The 22,291-nt window shown below is 42.2% G+C and overlaps 2 protein-coding genes across 4 annotated transcripts in view; both read right to left on the bottom strand.

Moving 5' to 3' along the window:
* TAF2 (TATA-box binding protein associated factor 2) overlaps positions 1-5,937 on the bottom strand; it is a 60,531-nt gene extending 54,594 nt beyond the window's left edge. For 2 of the 3 annotated variants that reach the window (XM_053661053.1, XM_053661054.1), the window contains exons 1-3: positions 5,613-5,937; positions 5,146-5,200; positions 2,416-2,576 (exon numbers count right to left, since the gene is read on the bottom strand). In XM_053661053.1, the coding sequence (XP_053517028.1) occupies positions 2,416-2,576; positions 5,146-5,200; positions 5,613-5,695 (299 nt within the window). In that variant the 5' untranslated portion in view covers positions 5,696-5,937. Of the gene's footprint in view, positions 1-2,415; positions 2,577-5,145; positions 5,201-5,612 lie in introns of those variants that run through there. The other variant, XM_053661055.1, reaches the window with a different exon arrangement.
* A 1,108-nt stretch (positions 5,938-7,045) lies between these two features.
* DSCC1 (DNA replication and sister chromatid cohesion 1) lies at positions 7,046-21,148 on the bottom strand. The gene is made up of 9 exons (XM_037166733.2): positions 20,858-21,148; positions 18,084-18,252; positions 15,396-15,530; positions 14,201-14,291; positions 13,281-13,419; positions 12,780-12,832; positions 12,378-12,532; positions 10,185-10,333; positions 7,046-7,363 (listed from the first exon to the last, which is right to left on the bottom strand). The coding sequence occupies exons 1-9, from the start codon at positions 21,037-21,039 to the stop codon at positions 7,255-7,257; spliced, it is 1,182 nt and encodes a 393-aa protein (XP_037022628.2). The 5' UTR covers positions 21,040-21,148; the 3' UTR covers positions 7,046-7,254.
* Positions 21,149-22,291: the final 1,143 nt, after the last annotated feature.

Genomic DNA, 22,291 nt, shown 5'->3' with positions numbered 1-22,291 from the left:
AAGCAAAAAAACAGAGGCAGGCAGCAAGCATTTACTAAGTGGCCATGGCCAACCAGGCTCTGGTTTCGGCTTAAAGAAAATTCACAATATATCCTCTCTTCCCCAAAGTCCTAACCTTGCAAATATTCTCCTTTATGACTTCCTTTTCTTTACCTGTAACACTAGAAGTGATGAGGCATCTTCCCTATCACCACAGAAAATTTTGAAGGGATATCAACCTTACAATAATCACATTCAGGTGAAGCCTGCTTACTTAACCGATCTGGGGGCCACAGTTCCGGTCACTGCACTGTCACAGACCTGACCAGCGACAACCGGGAAAGCAGGTGTGCAAACGCCGCGTTTTGTAACTGGGAGATGGAGTGGCTTCTTACCCTGTCATCAAACTCAGGGTTCCCGGCTCAACAGCAGAGCGTTTGGGCCTTGTGGCAAGGCAATGGCGCCCCTACCTGTCCTTTCACAGGGAGGGGCCTCTTCCATTCATTAGTTTCCAGACAGAGTTACTACTCCAAAGGCAGATGGTTTTGTAATGCCTTTTTATGTCAGTTCCGCAAGTGTGGCTGCAAAAGCGATGTAATCTCAACAGTTGATCACCTTTGTGAACTGGGAAGGCACAGGAGCAATTGAGAAATTGCCTGAATTTTCCCAGTACCATTTTCTTTTCTTTACTCTGAGTGTGAAAGATTCTGAACCAGTGGTTATTGGGATCAAATATATCTAGAGATAAATCTCCTTCCTCAACCATCCTAATCCCTCAAGACAGTGCTTCTCAAGCTTTAACTTGTATTAGGATTGCCTGGCAGGCTATTAAACCAAACTGCAGGACCCTATCCCTCATTTCTTGTCAGTAGGTCGGGGGTAATGCTTGGCAATCTCCTTATCTAAACCATGTAGTATTAGTGCTTCTGGTCTGGGAATCACACTTTGAGAACTGTTGCCTTACGGCACTCTTATACCTGTAGACTAGTACCTGGACTAGAAAAGAGTTTATAAGTAAAAAAATTATAGTTTGTGACATTCTGCCCCCAAACACTGGGAAGCACAGAAATGACATAATCCAGTGCTGTCGGAGCTTTGAAAAGACAAGGAAGGGCCTTCATGTGCAGTTGACGGTACTTAAGTTACTATAAATCCTACTGGGGCACCACAAGTAAAATGCTCAGAGCCTTAACATTAAGTAATCTATTCTCCTAATAAAATAATTCAAAGGCAAAAAAACCTAATCTGTTCCAAAATACTTACTCAACATTATTCATGATCTCAAGAGCTAGACATTATGCATATACAGATACCAAACAATTAAAAATAATCATTTAAACTAGAGTATAAATGAGTGGAATATTACCTAACCATAAAAATAATAAAAAATGAAGCCTATCATATTATAGATGAAAAAGTAAAAACATTTAAATTAAAAATGTGGAACATAAAACTGATCACAAATATGCTTACTGATAAAAGTCAGAAATAACCTCAATATGTGCAACATAATTAATTTAAGGTGAAGGAATGGATATTTCAGACATAATATTTCATATGGTATTCTAAAGTGGCAAAAATATTTTACAGAATATTTTAAAGTACTCTCTGGTCTATAGATTATGATGATCATCTAACTTATAAAAACTACACTTAATATTTAGATTTTTAAAACATTAAAAGTAAAAAAATGGCTATGGAAACCTAAAGCTCTCCAACACTTCTTCTTTTTTAAAAAATAGTTTATTTATTTATTTATTTTTAGAGAAAGGGGAAGGGAAGGAGAAAGAGTGGGAGAGAAACATCAATGTGTGGTTGCTCCTCATGTGTCCCCTACTGGGGACCTGGCCTGCAACCCAGGCATGTGCCCTGACTGGGAATCACACCACTGATCCTTTGCTTCACAGGCCCACGCTCATTCCACTGAGCTACACCAGCCAGGGCTCCAATAGTACTTCTTTAAAACTATAGTTTGAAGAAGGAAAATAGTAACTTACTATGTTGAGCAGAACTAGTAATATTTCTTGAGCCACCAAATGCACAGAGTGGTAAAAGTAAAAGATATTAAAATTAGGAAAAAATGCCCCAGCTGGTGTGGCTCAATGGATTGTAGGCCAGCCTGCAAACCAAACGGTCACCAGTTCAATTCCCAGTCAGGACACGTGCCTGGGTTGTGGGCCAGGTCCCCAGTAGGGGACACATGAGAAGCAACTACATATTGATGTTCCTCTCCCTCTTTCCTTCCCTTACCTTCTCTTTACAAATAAATAAATAAAATCTTTAAGTAAAATAAAATAAAATTAGAAAAACAAAACAAAGACAAACCTGGGCACCAGACTCTAATTATAATCATAGAAAAATCTACTGAAAAAAGTAATCAAATCATATGAGAGACATGACTGTTAGAAATATCAGGTCTTACAGTGTATAACTTACTGTTTTGATTCACTGTGACAAACTTCCAAGGTTGGATCATTATAAATAAAAGCAGCTTCTAAATCATTGATCCTTACTCGGTATATTCTACACTGTTTGCTGTTCAACTTGATTCTATTCAAGTTTGCAACTGTGGGAAATATAGTCAGTTCCACAAATCCCTGTAAAGAAAAGGACAGTAACTTCATTATAATTAGGATTGGTATGTTTTAGAACATATTTCTTTGATTTCCGCTACTACTACCACTACACATAGCACACTCGGAGACAAAATCCCAAAAACTACTACATAAATACAAGTGCTCTCCAAGGTACCTTCATTTCAAACATGGTAGTCCTAGTGACTAAGTGGGTATGAATTATGTATGCTTCATCATCCTGGTGGTTCACATTCACTATCAGTGAAAATGAGACCACCTGCTAGGAGAAAAAGAAAAGGACTCACTACGCTCAAATATATTAATTTCTAACCAGACTGGAACCTAAACAAGGAGGAAGGGGAAAAACATGACAGAGCAAAAAAGAAAATTAAAACCAGGCCAGTGAGTGAAAAAACATGCCCCCCTACCCCCCAAACAGGGAAGAAAACTACACCAGTGAAGCTAACCAGTATGCCTCTCTGATCATGGAAGGTAAACCAGGACATGTGAAGAGGCAAGAGCTGCAATAAACACTCAAGACAAGTAGGAAAAATCTACTGCTGCCACTTAAAGGAGCAGACACTTCAAAATGCTTCCAACCACGTACACAGAGGCCATATATATACACATATATATAATGCTACAATGCTAGCTGTGTGGTGAGCAACCTGAAAAATGTTCCTAAGACATAAAAGACAGCTAAATACACTGACTGGCCACCGCCCTCTTGTGCTCAATCAAATGGGAAAGACAGACCAATGAAACGTGGCATATCGGTCCAGGAAGTTAAAATCCTGAGTTGAACATTGCTGTTCTGAAACATGACTATGGGAGGGCATGAAACAGTAACGTTTCAGGGGCTACAAAGTAAACAGAAAAACTTCAGAGGCTGTAACAGGAATATCTAAGATGAAAGGCAGGCAATAATCATAGAAGACTAGCTTATAACAATTATAATGGCTACTGTTTAATGAGCACTATTAAATGCCAGATATTATATTATTTTCATCTAACAATTTTAAAAGTACTGTTAGACTTTTTATCGATAAATTAACAGTTAAGAAATTATATCATTAATAAGTAGAAAACTGAGATTCCAATCCCATCTAAATAATCCCAAATGAGTTTGACCCACTATGCCACAATGACTCAGTATAAGGCTTTTTTTTTTAAATGCACAAATTTTTAGATACCATTCAACCCAACTGTCCAAAAGCCTAGAGACTCCATTGCTTTTTCCCTCAATTCCTAAATAACAGGAGAACCATGCATCCTTAAATTACACCATCTGGACAGTCTATGTGGAAGCAAATGAGAACAGAAAAGATCAAATGCAAAAATGCTGTTGATGAAGTCTCTGTGTTTAAAGGTGTAAACTGTGGGCACTTTTAGGAAGGAAGACCCAAATTCCCTTAATTAGCGTATCAGCAATACAATGACTATCTACACAAATGAGCTTGGATCAGCTAAAAGACAGCAAACAGAACTAAGATAATGTCAAAAGTAAGCCAGAAAAGATTATGGAAAAGTGCTGTCAACAGATAGCTGCCTGGGTGGGCCATAAGAGGATCTGGCTTTCTAGATTAATGTTAACAATAATAAAATTGTAAATGGCTTGTAGTTCATGAAGGTGAGGAAAGCCCTATCTTGTATCATCAGGTCTCTGACACCACCTAGAACCCTAACCTATACTTGCCTGCCTGGGTTCAGTCACACCAATTGGCCTCCAATCTGTTATCCTTAGCTTAGCAACTGGTGTAATTGTAACCCCCCCGGTCATCTAACATCTCACTCACTCTCATCATCACTCACTCTCACCTAACATCTCACTCTTGCTCCTTGCTCTCTCCCCACTTCCCAGCTGACCATCCTCCCAGAGCCCCTATCCTACTTTAAGTGACCTCCTTTCCTGCCATTCGACCTTTTCAATGGAGAGATTACATCTTTAAAATCTATACCACTCACCCTAAGTAAACAAGTAGGAGGGGAAAGTTCATGCTATAACTTGAAGAAAACCAGGTTTCACTCAGATTTTTGGTCTATTTAATATAGGTCCCCCTGAGAGGGTAAATTGAGTACTTGGGTCATCAAGGGCTTTCCTGGAATGAAAACATATCTGCAATCTATACATGTGAATGGGAGAGGGGGATGTTACTAGATTTCAAGCACCTCTAAAATGTCATTAACCAGCAATGCCACATAATCCAGGTCAGCCAAGAATCAGAAAACAAAGCTGGCCTCTTAGGAGCCAAGCTAAGCCAGTGTGTGCTCTAACCTTAATTTTTTCATAGGAGAAATCTCATGTGGGCTTATTCTTCTTTAAAAAAAAAAATCTAAAAATGCTTGACAATTCAGACTTTCATATTCCACAATAGATTAAAAGGAATAAAATGTTAATCAGGAGATAGGGAAAATTTTTTAAAAAGAACTGAGCAGCCAGCCAGTATATTGCAAGGTCATAGACCATGGAGTCACACAGATCTGAATGCTAATTCTCACCTATTTTTGAAACAATTATCTGGAAGGGAAAGTTTCTAAGTATTGTAAAGGATGGATTTTCACTGCTTATGATTGTTGACAATATACTTACCACAACCGATTTTCTCTGGAAGTTTATGTTGTTAATGCAGACGACCTGATGGGTTGTATGTTAAAAAAATACAAAAATAAAATAAGTAAAGAAAGTATTTCTATTATTAAATGAAGCATAATTCTATCCCAGTACAAGCAAAGACTATGTTAATCCCACTTTATCTTTCACTTTAAAATTTACAAATTTGAGTAACTTGCTTGTTTTAAATTTAGCAACAGCCACGAAAATGTCTTTGGATAAATAATTTAACAGCTTAAGAAAAAGTTTTATCAACCTACAAGGGACATTAAATCTGCTGAATTACACTCATGCAAAGCATTTTCGCCCTAAAAATACCATTTTCATCACAGCGAGTGGGTTCTTATTTCCCACTAGGTTTCCCAAGCCCACCAAGTCAGTTTCGAGCAATCACAAAATAAACTAACGAAGAGAACCTAGAAAAGGAAAATATAAGAAATACTTATAATTTATATGGCCTTGGACTTTCAAAGCCCTTGTCTCCTTTCTTCCTGTTCATTCTGGCGGGCTCTAAACCAGTCGGCGGCATGAAGCGACTCTGCGGCTCGCCCGAGGGCTGCGGGGCATTACCGGGCTGCCGCACCTCGCACTCCCCAGCTCCCTACAGTCACGCTATGCAGCCGGGGCTCCCTCGGCGCCCACGTCCGGCCCCGCCCGACCCGCTGCTTCCAACTCGCTCCCCCCGATCACGTCCCCGGAGCTCGCCGAGCTCCTGTCACGGAGATGCTCCTTTCAGCCACTACTCAAAGCCACAATCAGAAGACATTCCCCCTGTCACCTATGACCTCCTACGTCAGCGGAAGTGGGGCGGTGACGAGAGCCGGAAGTTTGTCAGTAGGCGGGGCTTGAGCGACGCTGTAGCGGTTTTGTTTGCCTTTGTCTAGTGGATGAGAGCTGCCTAAGTTTAGGAAAGCGAATTCAAATATTTATTGGGTAAGTTGAGAACAGCAGGGAGGAAAGAAGGGAATGTTTAAACTTTAGAGATATAAAGGTCTAGCGCGAGTGCACGTAGAGAAGTGTGTGGCAGGGTTTGCGACGAGCCAGGGACTGGGGGCTAGTAATTGAGTTCTGAAACCTGAGATTGTTGTGTGAACAGAAACCTTCAGCGCACTGGGCCCCTAGAGATTTTAAGTCGTAAAGTATGTAATTAGATCGCAGATATCTGACTCAAACTGCAGAGTTCACTAGCCACTGCCAACTCAGTATTTATTTTTAAAAATCAATGATCCATATAAGCAGAAAAATTTATTGAAAGACAGACGATATTTTGAAGCCATGGTATTTGCGTTTCACGTGTTTGAAAATAAAAACGTTATAAATTTCAATAACAGTTAAATCTTGGCTGATTGTGGATTGCCCACTAACGTTATTTTTAACCTTGAGCCGGACAACTTTGGCCTGCCCCCTCCCAATGACAAGTTCTTTAGCTATGTTAACATTAATTTGAACTAGATATTGTAGTTTTCTAGTATTACCTGCGTGTCTCCATAGGATTCTAAACTGCTCTATTAGTATCCCTCACATAGAATGGAGGATCAAATCCATTTCATCTCATCCGAGCCGAGGAAATAGAGGAACAATTACTACGTCAATTTCATCAATGAAAACGACTCCTGTAGATAACTGACAGCATGTAGTGACTTCCTATTTTGGTGGAAGGATGAAAGTGGAGGAGAACCCACTTGCTTGAGAAATGGCAGTTAAGTGCATAAACAATCCTCTTGGCTATTTAGTTTTCTGAAAACTTTTATTAATGATCTGAATGTCAAATCCTAATTAAAGAAATAGTGTTAAATATTCAAAAAGCAAGTATTTTCAATAAATAAAAGCATATAGAGATATACTAAACATGAGAAATAACTTTCTTTTTATCCTTGTTTACACCGTGTACCTAATAAAACATAACTTGAAAGACAGAAATATCATATTACATTTAAGAAAAAAGACCAGCAGTAATTTCAAAATGCTTAAGATGAGAAAAATGCCTCAAAGCATGAGGTTTTTAAATATCTGGAATACAAATGTATAAAAAAATATTTTTAAAGAAAACCCAGCAACTTTAGTCCCAAAGAAAAGATTGTCATTCTTTTAAGAAATGGGTCTTCTTGAGTTATAAACTTTAACACCATTTTGCATCGAAGATCTAGAATATTTAGTGAGTAATGCACCTATGGTTTGCTTCTCTCCACATAGATCTCTGTGGGAACAAGGAAAAAATTAATGAATAGCATGAATATTTTAGGGAACATAACATAATATTCACAGTACTATTTGTTTATCTCTGTCCCCTAAATCTCAACTTCCCAATAAGCCTAACGGTATGCGTTTGTAGGAGAGACAGGGTAGGCAGCAGTTACTAAGCCTTAATTGACCAGGTACATTAAATGCATTATCTTCAAACTTAACAAGAAAAGTATGAGTAAAGTATTATTTTACTCCATATTAGATATGAGGAAACTAAGGCTCAAGTAGTAAAGGATACAGCCACATTTTGCAGTCAGCTCTATGACTTCAAAGTCCATGTTGTTTGTTTCTTTCTTTTTCTTCCATTTTATCACACAGTGTTCAAATTAGAAGAACATGCAATGTGATACAGCAGGACCTAGACTTGGAGAACCTGGATTCTAGGCTACCTGTTTGCACTTGTCATGGTTACCTGCCCTCGTTCAACTCAGCTTCCTCTTCGGTGCCCACAAAAGGAGACTGTGACTGGGACACAATGAGGGAAAAATGAATGGGAGGACATGAGAACAGGGTTAGATCCTGTAGGGCCTCAAAGAACATGGAGAGGAGTTGCAATTTAATTCTAAGCATAATGGGAAGCCACTAGGAGATTTGTAATCAATGGAAAAGCATAATCCATCTAAGTTTTAAATAATGGAAGTGGTGACAATTATGGAAGCCAGGTGGTGAGTTTATGAGGATTCATTATATCATATTGTCACTTCTGAATATTTAAAATTTTCCGAAATAAAAAGTTTAAAAAAAGGAGAAGGTAAGGAGGCAAAATAGAAGTAGGGAGACCAGTTCAGAGTCAGGTACAAGCTGATCCACCAGGATTCGCTACTAGTTCAAACCAAGAGGTGAGAGAAGAAAAACACAAAAGTGCGTCCTGGCCTTTTTGCTTGAGTAACTGGATCAGTGGTACTGCTGTTAACTGAGATGAGGAAGATGGGTTTAGGACAAGGGAGTATCAGTGGTTCTGCTATGAGCATGCCAAGTCTGAAATTCCTATTAGATATTCAAGTGGAAATGTTAGGCAGCTTGGTATAAGAATCTGGAGCCCACAGAAAAGGTCAAGTATGAAGATAAAATTAAGACAATGCTAGCCCTGGCTGGTGTGGCTCAGTGGATTGAGCTCTGGCCTGTGGATTGAGCTCTGGCCTGTGGACTGAAAGGTTGCCAGTTCAATTCCCAGTCAGGGCAGATGCCTGGGGTGTGGGCCAGGTCCCCAGTTGGGAGCGTGTGAGAGGCAACCACTCGACATTTCTCACATTGATGTTTTCCTCCCTCTCTTTCTCTTCCCCTCTGTCTAAAAATAAATTTTAAAAAATATATATATTTTTTAAAAAGCTAAAGGTAAATCCAGGCCTTGATAAGAGAATCAAGGATGAAATCTAAACAGAAGATGGCCAAGAACAGTGTCCTGGAGCACTCTATCATTTAAAGATTTAGAAGAACAGGGAGACATCAGCAAGAGAGACAAGCAGCTGCCTTGGGGAGAGGGAGAAAACTGGGGTACTTCAAGAAGGAAGTGGCCCCGTGTACGGAATGGTGCTGAGGCTAAGTAAACGGAAGATCACATGTTGATGGGAATAATGTAGTAGATGGGGAGACACTGAGAACACAAAGGGGGGAGGAATAACTAGAGGATTCCAAGCCTTTGTAAGCCCAGAAGGATCCAATGCAGGAGGGCTGACCTTAGGGACAGTTCATGCATTATACATAAGGGACTGCAAAGGAAGTGGTCGCAGACAGGACTAGGCCAGCTGATTTGGAGTGGGAAATAGTTCTTGTCCTCTCATCTGCTTCTGTTTTCTCAGAAAGCAAGGTCATAAGCTGAGGGTGAAGAGGAAACAGAGGGTACTGATGATGTGAAAAGAGAAAAGATGTTAAGTGAGCTCTGAGGGTGGAAAAGTTCCATGAGGAAAGGTGCCTTGCCAGGGGCTGTGCAAAGGGCCTGGAGAGCCTGGTGAGCCCCACTGTGTATTTGTCTCCAGGAAATTTTAGCTGCCATGGTGTAGGCACAGAGCAAGCAGAAAGTTGGGTTTAATCTTTGTGCATCTTTGTCTGGGAGGTACGAGAAGACAGAGAGAGGGGGCCAAAGGAGCAAAGCATCTACAGTAATAGCTGGAGAGATTAACCAGGGAATCCGATCTGGGTTGAAAGAGAAAGGACCTGAGAGGAGAAACAGAGTGAAAAGGCGAGGCTGTTGGTGGTCCTAGAAGCAGTGGCTTCTGGGCTGACTTGTTCTTCTGCAATCTGGCTTCTGTGAGATGCCACAGCAAGGCAGCAGGGAAGGGAAGAGGTGGCAGACAGAAAACGGTGCTTGCCTTAGAGTCATGCAGTATAGGCTGACTGTCCTCTAAGAGCTGCAATTTTGCAGGGGAGAGGGCAGAAGTGGTTTTGGAAGAAGCACCGTATTTTGCCTTGTATAATTTGATTCCTTATAAAATGTGTGCTCACATTTTTGTGCGTATTATACACAAGATTAGTATGCCCGTTATTATACCCATGTATAATGCACATCCTCATTTCTCCCTAAAAAATTTGGGCAAAAAAGCGCACATTATACATGGCTAAATACCACAGTAAAGAAGAAAGATGATACATCCCCCGCCTTCAGGAGCAGGGCTTGTGGGGGATAACAGAGAAGACCACCTGTGTGAGAAAGTTTCAGAGGAAGCGGTGTCCTTGGGAAATACTCAAAAAATTGTGTCCTGATAATAATTCCCAGCCCTATGCCCCCCTGCATAAAGATGACCACCCTCAAAATTCATACTTAATACATCACTTACTGAATGTATGGAGCGATGTCTTCTCCCGTCCACTTTTCCCGTAGAGAGAACAGACTATTAAAACGTTCCTGGGTGTCCTCAGGTAAATCATCTACTTTTAGCAAAAATATGATTTCTGGTCTTGACTGTCTATCCACCAAGGCCAAACCCTGTTAAGAAATGGGAAGAAAGGGAGCAGTGAAAGGAATGGCCTGATGTTTAGATACAACCTGCTCTCTACCCTGTAGGTGCAGTGCAGCCCAGGGCATGTAAAATGTCAGCGCCGTGAAACACCCACCAACTGCCCAGCAACTTTCATAAAGAGCTCCTGTAAACTTGGCTTCTCCTTTTTCCTCTGCAGTCAGCCTTCTACCACACACTGTATCCAAGACAGCTCTAGTTCAAGGTCACCAGTGACCTGTCATTGCCAATTCTACTGGGCTCTTTCGTAGCTTCATGGAGTTAGCACTGTTTTCTGTGTTCATGTTTATTACTCCTTCCTCTTTGAATCTCTATCCTGACATCACCATTTCACTATTTGCCTCCTAACTGATGCCACAGTTCCCTGGGCCTCTATCCCAACCCCTGTACTTGGCTCACTGTCACAGTCCTGGGTAACCACAACTAAACCTGTGATTTCAATGTCCATTTACTTGCCAATGACTGAAATATTAGCACATGCAACTCAAATGTCTCTTAGACTGAGCACCTGATCTCTACATCCAAACCTATAAACGAACTCACGGTATTTGTCACCCAAAGCTCTTCTAGTCTCACTATCCCAAGAAGCTAGGAAACAAAGGCATCATCTCCAATTCCATTATCCAAACCCCACACCTGTCGTCATTAAATCCTTCAGGTGTTAAGGCCTCATCATGTCTCTGTTCGTCCTCTATCGCCTATTTCTTTGGCCACTCCTGTCTTAGGAGGACTAAGTGTTGGGAGCCTGGACAGTTCTCCTTTTTAGCAGGTAGCCAAACTTACTTCCTTCCCCCCACCCACCCACCTGTCCTCATCACTATCAGTGTTCTTTCCACAGGCAAACTCGTCAGGCTGCTCTTCTCACACACACACACCGAGTGGGTCCAGGGAGCTTTCCAGATGGAGTTCAGGGCCTTGATGGCACCTCTTGTGATGTTTTCTCCTCTGCATGGAGCACGGTGCCTGGACTTACAAGGAACGCTGCACATGTTGAGCAAGTCCTTTCTCTTATTTAACAAATCCTTACTGAGCATACACTACATGCCAAGCAGTAGTGTATATATTTGCAAGCAACAGTGAACAAAATTCTGTGAAAGTGGAGGTGGGCAACCACATAATGAAACACTTTTCCAAAGCTAAGGGATCCATCCCATGAAGGAAAACTACCGCGTGCTATGGAAGAGCAAGACAGAGGCATTTTTTCAGAGTAAAAGAAGGCCTCCGTGAAGTGGCTCGAGGATGAATAGGAGATGGTAGGTGAAATTGGGGAGAAGATCATTCTGGAACAAAAGGCCTCGGGTGAAGAAGGCCCTAAGATAGGAGAGAGCTGGACCATCTTGAAAACTTGAAAGAACGCTGGGTGTGCGGCAACTAGGTGAGAAATTAGCAGGAGATGAAGGTACAGGGGAGATTATGACGGGACGTGTGAGCCAAGGTGGGAATTCTGGATTTGTTGTCTTAAATGCAATGGGCAGCCATTAAAGTGATTTAAGTAAGACAGTCATCTAATCGGACTGGCGTCTCTAAAAAGTTACTCTAGTAGCACCACAGAGGCTGGATTAGAAGTCAGTAAAACCGAAAGTGTGCAAGGCCTGCTTAGGGATGGTACTATTATTTATAGCCAGACAAACATGATCGTCTGAGCTGCGCTGGTGCTGGTGGAAATGGAGAACAGACGGAGTTCGGAACAGGATTAACTATGAATGGACTGCGGGATTTCATCGTGGTGAAAAAATGTTCTAAAACTAGCTTGCGGCAATGGCTGTGTAACTCACTACATTTACTAAAACACCTTTTTAAAAAGGGGTAAATTTTGTAAATTATACTTCAATAAAGTGTTGGGTTTGCTTTTGTTTTTTAAGGATTTTGTGATGGACTGAGTGTGTGGTGCCCTTCTAATGGTGACTGAGAAAGTAAATTGGCTCCAAGTTCAGTTCCAATGGAAGTTTCGTTTCACCGCGTAATGACTGATGACCAGGTGAGTTGCAGAAGCAGCCGCCACCGTCCCCTCACCTGCAGCTGGTCCAGCCTCGCTACCATTCCTTCGGGGACACTCTGCTGCCACACTTCTTGGAACTCGGCGAGGTTGAATTTCACTGCATTCTGAAGTAGCATTTGTGCTGTTGCTCTACAGATTTTGTCAGCACTCAGTTCAAAATAAATTTCGCCTGGGAAAATAAGTAAGGAAATAATGAACCTCATCTAAGGAAAAGGCACGGATACTTTCAGATTGTCTTCACAATTAAATACACTCCTAGCATCTCTTTGTCCTCCATTAAACTCACAGGAGTGATACACAACTCACCTCCCACACACCCATGGAGGCCTTGTGTTTAACAGGAACACACCTCAGAGCGGCACACTCACTTTAACGTACAGTAGCCCACACCCATTAAAGTACTTTCCAGATCTTACCTTCCTCTGTGTATCTTCTTCCATAACAGTTAAGACAGTGTTCGATCATTTCTCTGAAAAAAGTAAAGCACTCATTTGAAAAGTGATCACATTTTTAATACATTATATCTGAAATACCGTTGCTAAGACACAGATTTGTGATTTGAAATAAATGTAAGTGATTATAGTTGCCCAGTAAAACTTTACAATAAGAACTAACTTATACTGGGAAGCTACTATGCGCCAGACCCCATGCTAAATAATTTTACATGAATTATGTGAGTACACATGTATCATAAAATAGTTAAATATAATTATCTCTTCACATTTTTAATGCAAAAATAACATGGTGCACATTTATTCACCTCATGATGAAAATTCCCAAGTCCTTCTGGTTGTATATTTTTCAACTGTCTATGAAATATTGAAATATAAGTAGTCTATGCCCTGGTTTAGTTTCACCCTGGAAGACACTTTTCTTCCCCTTTGGGAAATTGTAGGGACAGGGATTAAAATACATACTCTGGCTCTAAGGGTCCAAGTTCCTGAAGGCACACATTCAAAGGAACTTTAGTAAAAGACCAAGATTCGGAATCCACAAGCTGAGTTATATGATTCAGAAGTTTCATTTCATAGTCAAATTCAAGAATTCTCCAGTAACCTACAAATTGAAAAAGTTTTGAGTCATCAAAGAACATATTAAGCAAATGAATTGGCTAATAAACTGATAAGGTAGCAGCAAGCTCTTGGCCACTGCAGAAAGAGATGCTCCGTTTTCAAAAACAAAAAAGTCTTCGCTTTCCTAATGAACAACACTTCTTTTAATGCTGTCTCCCAGGCATCACAGGTTGTGTCTTAAAGGAGAGCAGATATTTTAGGGTTTTTTTTAAAGGTTTTATTTATTTACTTTTAGAGGGGAAGGGAAGGAAGGAGAAAAAGAGGAACAGAAACATCAATGTGCTAGAGAAACATCAATCTGTTGCTTCTTGCACACCCCCAACTGGGGACCTGGCCTGCAACCCAGGCATGTGCCTTGACCAGGAATCGAGCCTTTTGATTCACAGGCCAGCACTCAGTCCACTGAGCTACACTAGCCAGGGCAGTGTTTAGTGAGTACTTTACCTATGACTAAGACTGATACCTTTCAAGTGCTTTTAATACTCAATTATCTCATAATAATCTTGTTGTTCTAAATGGAAACTTCTAGCTGGCACAGTCATTTCACTGGAATGTCATACAAATGAAGTCAAGGTCATGGGCCTGATACCTCACACTGTTACATTCACTGTGGGGCACTGCCATGGTTATCACTCTCCTCTGTGAGCCCTCCCAAAAGACTAAACAATATGCTGTAGGGCAAAGATGTCCAAAAACTTGTCTCTTTCTTCCATGATGCTCAATTATCCATGTTCATTATCAGTAACAGCAGCAAGTGACGCTACCTCCGATCTCACAGGCATTTAGAACTTGTAACTGGGCCATTATTTCTTCCTCACTTGCCTGAATTTGATCGAGCAAATCTTCAGTTGTATACTGAAACAAGAAAAAAAAAAAACATTGTAAAGCCTTTGACTAATATCTTTTAAGACTACTGAATCTGGGGGAACAAGTACATAGTCTAGATTAAGGTGATATTTATGCACTAGCTCAATTTCTTTTGTTAACGTGTAACGATTACTACACAAAATCAATGGATATCTTAGAAGAAAGCATAGGGGTTACTCTTAGTGATGTTGGATTTAATAATGGTTTCTTAGATATGACACTAAAATAAGCAACAAAAGAAAAACAGATAAATTAGACTTCAGCAAAAAGAAAAATTGTTGTACTTCACGTCATCAACACAAAAGGACAAATACTTCATGATTCCACTGACAGGGATAGTCAGGGTAGCAGAATTCGCAGAAACAGAGGAGAATACTGGGTGCCAGAGGCTGAGAGGCAGGGGAGACCAGGGGTGCAGTGTTTAACAGACAGAGAGTTTCAGCTCGGAAGATAAAAATCTCTGCAGACAGATGGTGAGGATGGTTTCAGACCAATGCAAATGCACTTAACACCGCAGAACTATCCGCACAGTTAAAATGGTAAATGTTATGTCATATACATTTATAATTCTTAAAAAAACAAGAAAGGAGATCCTAAACAGAAATTCCCCAAAGATACATAGTCAACAAGCACATGAAAAAGTGGTCAACATCATCAGTCATTACACACATTTATTCCATAATGTATATATGTAATAAATTCCAACACTTATCACATCTTTTCTACAGAAACCCTAATTATAACTTTTAATTAAATAAAAATTAACCTGTGAAAACCATTTTGGCATAGTTAGGAACATGAGCTTTCAGCTACATAAACATCATCATGATATATAAAACTGGCTTTAAAATACACCAAAAAAAAAAAAAGTAAAACAAGGCGGGAGGAAGCAGAGGACAGAAGAAAACAAGATTGAGAAAATACGGACAAATGTTCCACTGAGTGGTAAATATGCGGCAGTCTCTCTGCTTTTGGATATGTCTGAGATTTTCACCCTATCAACTTTAAAAAGCAAAAATGTCGCCGGTTAAGTGCCTCTAATTACATTTCTACTTTTAAATACCAAATAAAAAATGAAAATACTTGTCTTACTTTTGAGCAGCTGGAATCTTTTTCTTTTTGACTGTCAGGTCCTTCGTAGGTATTTTCCATCAAAAGTCTCTTTAGCTTCTTTAATTTAGGTCTGCATCTTCTTAGTTCCCAACAGTTATTAGAAAAACCAAAGATCTAGAATGTATAAAGAGTATAACCTTTTAGAAGCCATTCTAAAGGAAAAATCTCAGGCAACATTTCAGCCCACCCACTGCCCTCAGCCAGAAACAAGCAAAGGGACGGTGCCACTCTGCCTTCTGTGCGGAAGGCAGCCATCCAGCCACCAAACAGGTGGAGGGGCCTCTTCAGGGACCCGTTCCAACCCCAGTTGAGAAGGCGCTGCCAACATGGTGAGAACCAGTTATTTAGCTCCACATCTCAAGTGCACTTTGGAAACCAGAGTATGCCCAGAAAAGAATGACCAGAATGGTGACAATTTTACAAACCAGACAGAAACAACTGAAAATGAATATCTTTAGGCTGAACCACAGAAAATAAAGAGACATTACCACGGTCTTCAAGTAACAAAGGAATGTTGAAGGGAAGCAGGGGAACCCTTGTTCTGTGTTACTCATGATGTTGAAATTAAACAGAAGTGAAGGAAGGGAGTCTTCTTTTCAATGCAAGAACTTTGTCTTATTTAGAATGGCAGCTAGTTCCTTATTGGACCGGTGAAAACAGTGAGTCCTACCTGCTGATAGGGGCTAAATAATGGATAAATATCTGTTATCCCTTTTTTTTTAATTCTACAGATTTTTTAAAAGATTTTATTTATTTTTTTTACTTTTAGAGAGACGAGAAGGAGAAAGAGAGGGATAAAAACATCAATGGGCAAGAAAAACATGGATTGGTTGCCTCTTGCACACCCACAACGGGGGACCTGGGCCACAACCCAAGCATGTGCCCTGACCAGGAGTCAAACCAGCGAACTTTCAGTTCCCAAGCCAGTGCTCAATCCACTGAGCCACAGCAGCCAGGGATCCATTATCCCTCTCTGTATCTTTAGCACTTTCCCAGTGTCTAGCACTTAGTAGGTGCCCAATAAGTGTTTCACACGAAAGGAGAAAATGCTGAAAGTGGATTGTCTTGGGTGCCTTCCAATTCTAAAATGGAAGGTCAAGGGACACTTTTGCCCTCAAACTGGTACAAAGCATGACTGACAAGACAAGGCTCATAGGCTGAAGTTTGTTGCTGAATTTAAGGCCTTCAAAAGAGGAGCTTAATGGCCGTGGCTGGTGTGGCTCAGTGGATTGACTGCCCACCTGCAAACCAAAGAGCTGCCTGCCAATTGCATTCCCAGTCAGGGCACATGCCTGGGTTGCAGGCCAGGTCCCCAGCAGGGGGCGTGCAAGAGGCAACCACACATTGATGTCTCTCTCTCTCTCTTTCTCCTTCCCTTCCCTTCTCTCTAAAAATAAATAAATAAAACCTTAAAAAAAAGGAAAACAACATCTTTTAGAAAAGGATGAACTGGCAATATTTCTAATGAATCATAATGAAAGACATAACCCTACAAAAACCAAAATACAATACTTTGGAAGTTTTTCTGTCCTAACAATAGCATATAAATCACTGAGCTTTCCCAGTATTTTCACTTATTTCTATTCCAGTTCTGTTGTTATGGAAGTAGCTGGCCTGAAGTCGTACTGATAGAATTAAGAGCTGTGCTTTAATTGTGACATGTGTAACAATCTAGCCAGGATGGGGATTTTTGCTTGGTATCTGCCCTCAGTAGTCTCCAAAATAACTAAACAGTTGTCATACATAGCTATGGATGGTAAAGAACTAGACCATCTTCAAAGGTGAGAAACACACTTTCCTCCAAAATTCAGTTTCTGCCCAGCCTAGTGTGGCTCACCTGGTTGAATGTGGTCCTACAAACCGAAAGGTCACTGGTTTGATTCCCAGTCAGGGCACGTGCCTGGGTTGCAGGCCAGGTGTCTGGTTGGCGGTGTGCAAGAGGCAATGAAAATGTTTCTCTCATACATTGACATTTCTCTCTCTCTCTCCCTCCCTTCCCCTCTCTCTAAAAGTAAATAAAATGTCTTTAAAAATTCAAATTTCTTTATTTCTCTACCCCTTAAATATTACCTAATGTACTAGTTATGGTTTAAGGGAGTCTCCTTTCAAAACATATCTATAGCAAAACTTAACTAAAAAGAGGTAAAACTCTTAGCTTGAATCACGTAAGAGCAAACTTTCTACATTACAGAAAATGGGCAACTTGTCTGGGACTCAAAAATTAAATCAGGAAAACAAAGACAACTTCACCAGACTTAATAATAATAATGATAATGATGATGATGCAGAGAAATTTCAGATTTCATCAGAGAACTTTTCAGATTTCCTGTGATTATATGCTGGATACCTAAAGTTTTTTTGCTTGTTTTATTATTATTTTTTTTTAGATTTTATTTATTTATCTTTAGAGGGGAAGGGAAGCAGAAAGGGAGAGAAATGTCAATGTATGGTTGCCTCTCCTGGGTCCCTTGCTGGGAACTGGCCCGCAACCCAGGCATGTACCCTGACTGGGATTGGAACCGTAACCCTCTGGTTCGCCGGCCCTCGCTCAACCCACTGAGCTACACCAGCCAGGGCTTGGCTACCTAAAGTTTTTAATTAAAGGCATGATGAGAATAAGTGTTGTCATTCTTATATTTACGTAAATCAGAAGACAGAGAACAGCACCTCAGAGTGGAAAATGTTACAGTGGGTTTCTTCCATCTTCAGCTGATCTGGAGTTTTACAATCAGGGATTAAAAGCAACATATTGGAAGTGCCTGCGACCTTCAAATCATACGTCTTGTCCTTACTGCATAGCACCGCCTGCTCGTCTTCGTCGCCACGAATCACCAAGCTGCAGGAAAACAGAAAAAGAAAAGGCACGACCCGCTAAATCGCTCGTGGGCATCTTCATTACAAACCATCCCCCCATCTTCTAGGCTGACAGAAGTTAAACGAAGCCTCGATGCCACGTCCGGCCCCCCAATCTCATAACCCTCAGGGCAGGACGGACCCCACAGAGCAAGAACTGCGCCAACTGACAGCCAGGGGGCAGCAGGTGGCCTCACCAAGGAAAAACAACTACTCGGCATGGCAAGAAAGAGTGAGAGGCCAGCTGTCACCATATGGCATCACTGCGCAAACTGCCGGGAAGAGTACAAGACCTAAAGCATCTAGAATCTTCCATCGGTGTGTCACAATTTTCTAAAACATGCTAAAGCAGTACTTCTCAAACATATGCACGGGCATCTTTGGGAATCCTGTTAAAAAGCAATTGGAGGGGGAGGGGTAAAAGGGATCTAAATGTTAATGGAAAATGCAATGAGAGAAATAAAAATGTAAGAAAAGCAAATGAGGATTCAGTAGCTCTGGGAAGGGACCAAGAATTCCGCCTTTCTAATGAGCTCCCAGAGGATGGCTGAGCTGCTGGTCCTGGGTCCCACCTGGCAGTGGCCCTTGTTTCGTTCTGAGAACCCCTGACCATCAGACGGGCACATCCTGTCCTGCCCATCAGCTATGTCACCAAGAAATGGGGACCTCGTGAAAAGAGGCTACAATGCTGAATTAAAAGTATGAAAAAGATATCTTTACAAACCGGTCTAAATAAAGTCTCTGACAAAGGATCACAGGTGGAAAAAAGCACGAAGCAAGAGGGAAAAGGATAAAAGTGAAAAGGACTAAAAAAAAGACTAAGCTTTGGCTGGTGTGGTTTAATGGATTAAGCGCTGGCCTATGAACCAAAGGGTCACTAGTTCAATTCCCAGTCAGGGCACACGCCTGGACTGTGGAGGTGTCCAGTGGGGGGGGGGGGCACGTGTGGGAGGCAACCACACACTGATGTTTCTCTCCCTCTCCTCCCTCTCTTCCCCTCTCTCTAAAAATAAGTAAATAAAGTCTTTTTTTTTTTTTTAAAGACTAAGACAAAGATGCTGGAAATGACAACAGAGTTTGGTTCTAGAAGTTTTCCTTGTCTGTAAAGCACTGAACCCTCCTGTACACAATTCACTTCTTCTAAACTAAGCCTTTAAGTGAAAAGAACAAAAGGTTTCTGTTAGCTTCCTGGTGCTGATCACATCTAATGCCAAGGACCTATGCTTTAGCATCTATTTCTACGCTGCACTACCCGGGCTTTGAACTATTGTTTAGAGCCCTGACCAGTGTGGCTCAGCTGGTTGGGCGTCATCCGGCAGAGGGAAAGGTGGCCGGTTCCATTCTCGGTCAGGGCACATTTTGGGTTGTGGATTCAGTCCTCCGTTGCATACTAGAGGCAACTGATCAATGTTTCCTTCCCTCTCTTTCTCCTTCCCTTTCCCATTCTGTAAGAAAAAAGAAATAAATGAAATCTATTTTAAAATAGGGGGAAAAAAGAAATATTTTGTTTAGAACTCCCCCCACCAATCTGCACACACAAATTTTAACACCTGCATTGCCAGGCCTTCTGGGATTTGCCAAGCAGGATAACCATAACTGGGCAAGGAGGAGGGCCTTACACCTGAAGGCCTTTCTCAAATCCCTGCCCACTTCAGATGGGATGAAAACCCATGGGTGAAGTTCCCCATTGGTTCCCTTGAAGATACTGAGTGTCCAGCATCTGGAGACTGGCCAGGTAACTGTAGTAGTGCCTAACGGGTGAAGCATGAAAATTGAAAGACAGCCTAAAGGATTCAATTTAAAGGAACCTGAAAGAGAACAAACTACCTCATAAAATGAAATGCAGGTGTTGGAGGAACCTACAGTGCAGAAGAGAATCAAACCACAATTTGTAATCCTAACTCCCAGGAGTTTGGGCAGCGTAATATTGAGAGATAAAGAAAATTTTCTTAAAAACTAAAAAAAGAGAGAGAAAAAACATAAAAAGGAATAATCCTCTAGACTTCTCCTTTGATTGTTTGTTAACCTATGGTCTTGCAGCAAATGGGTAGCTGACCTAGATTTAGAAACAGCTTCGGATCCTCCAAGCAACACAGTATTTTGAGGGTTTTTTTCAATTACCAAGTCTGTAAAACAGCTTTAAACGTATTCCCTACAGTCCTACCTATTGTGTGAGTGTAGAAGGCAGGAATAACTCTAGAAATATATTAGCTATTACCATTGAATTTCAAGGTAGAATTGGTCAAGAGTTCTGTACAGTCCCTGCTACCACTGTTAACGTTTGCAAAACTTCACTCAGGTTCTGTCTCCTGAGCCGTTTCCGCTGACACAGGCCTCCAAATTCAGCCGGAGCGGTCCTACAGATCACACCACTCCAGCTGTCCGGACTGCCTAGCAGTGGCTTGGGATCCTAGCGAAAAGGCAGCGAGCTGCGGAATGGGCCACCGGCCGGCAGTGAGGCATCCCCGCCGCCCGCCCAGCAAATCAACAGTGCACCTCCCAGGCTCAGTTCTCAATCCCTCGTTTCCCAGCAAAGAAAATCCTAAGGTGGCTGGCCCGAGGCTGGAGGCGCGGCGGCCCCGGCTCACCTGCGCCCTGCCTCCAACTCCTGGCACAGCGCGGGATCCAGCTCCAGCAGGCAGAAGTCGCCGGCCGCGGCGGGGCTGGCCGCGGGGCTGAAACCCAGGCAGTGCACCGCCGGGAGCAACTCGGCCGGGTTCAGCTTGGCGACCTGCAGCGTCGCGTCCACCTCGCCGCGGGTCCTCCTCATCGCTGCGCGCGTTTGGGGGCGGCGAGGACCCGCAGATCTGGAGCGCGAAGACTGAACCCCCGGAGACAACGCGACTCCGAACTTTACACGAAACCGGAGCCTCTTTCCAAAGCGCGCCAAGGCGGCTGGGGCGTGTTTCCGGGGCGGAGCGCGTCGTGCTCGCGTCTCTGGGACGTGATCTCCGCGCTCAAGTCTTCGCTGGAGACCCCGAGCTGTGCGCTAAAGAAATACGGTTTTCCCCGGGCCTTCTTGGTGGAAGCTTCGGAAACAGAGCTGCTATCCCGAGGAGTGCCACACGGAACCTTTACTCACCCCTCCCGCTGTCCCCTTGGTTGCCCGCCAATACTCCCATTTCCTCGCCTGCAAAATAGTCTCATCTTCTGCCAGTGCTGTCGTTGTGATAGCACTTTGCATACATATGTTCATGAACCCTTGACCACAATCCTGTCAAGTGGGCCCTTGGTCATCTGGTTTTGCAAACGAGGAAACAAGCTCCTTGCCCACGGTTGGGCAGATAAGAGGTGGCGAAGTCTGATTCCACCCCAGTCTAAGGCTGTAAATCTGTCCTGCTGAATTTGGTGCACACACTTTGGATCGGGAGCTATGCCCTGGTAGAACTGGATGGGGCATCTCACTTCGGATCTGGGGACCATGATATCTGGGAGATCATGGCTTGGACTAGGCCCGTCTGTCCGTTGAGTACCTGGTCTGCCATGTAGCAAGCTGGGACTGGTGTCAAGAGGAATAAAACCTTCATGAGGGTGGCAAGGTCCTGCAGTCCCCTGAAAGAGACAGGCAAACTCGCCACTGTAAGACACGTAAACTGCCCAATGTGCGCTCTGTAAGGCGTCTTCTAGACTAGGTCTTACAGTGAGCTGAAGACAAAGTTTTAAGAGCAGAGTTCATCCTATATGGACATGCAGGAATAACTTGTAACAACAGCATAGTATGAACTCTCCCAGGGATGCTTGCAGGCCCGTTTTGGGGTTCATGCTGCTTCTGAGTTGAAGGAACCCGGGAGGAACATTCCATTTAAAACTTGGTGGTGTCACACTGGTCTATGTAAATCAGACTTTGGTAGGAGTAAGAAAACGAGGTGGGGGGACTGAGGTGTTGAATTCAAAGGAAAGAGCAGGCATTTTCTTTGCACTCCTGGGTGAAATTGTATACAAACACAAAGTAGAGCATTCACAGGGGCGGCTGGGTGGTGCTTTAGTTGGCGGTGGAAAGATTCCTATACTGACTTTGTTAC

This window comes from Artibeus jamaicensis, unplaced genomic scaffold (assembly GCF_021234435.1).
Source record: "Artibeus jamaicensis isolate MK-2021 breed Jamaican fruit bat unplaced genomic scaffold, CSHL_Jam_final scaffold_916, whole genome shotgun sequence".
In the NCBI taxonomy this organism is placed as follows: domain Eukaryota; kingdom Metazoa; phylum Chordata; class Mammalia; order Chiroptera; family Phyllostomidae; genus Artibeus; species Artibeus jamaicensis.
The sequence above is the reverse complement of the archived record's forward strand: the minus strand, read 5'-3'. Positions and strand labels throughout refer to the sequence as shown.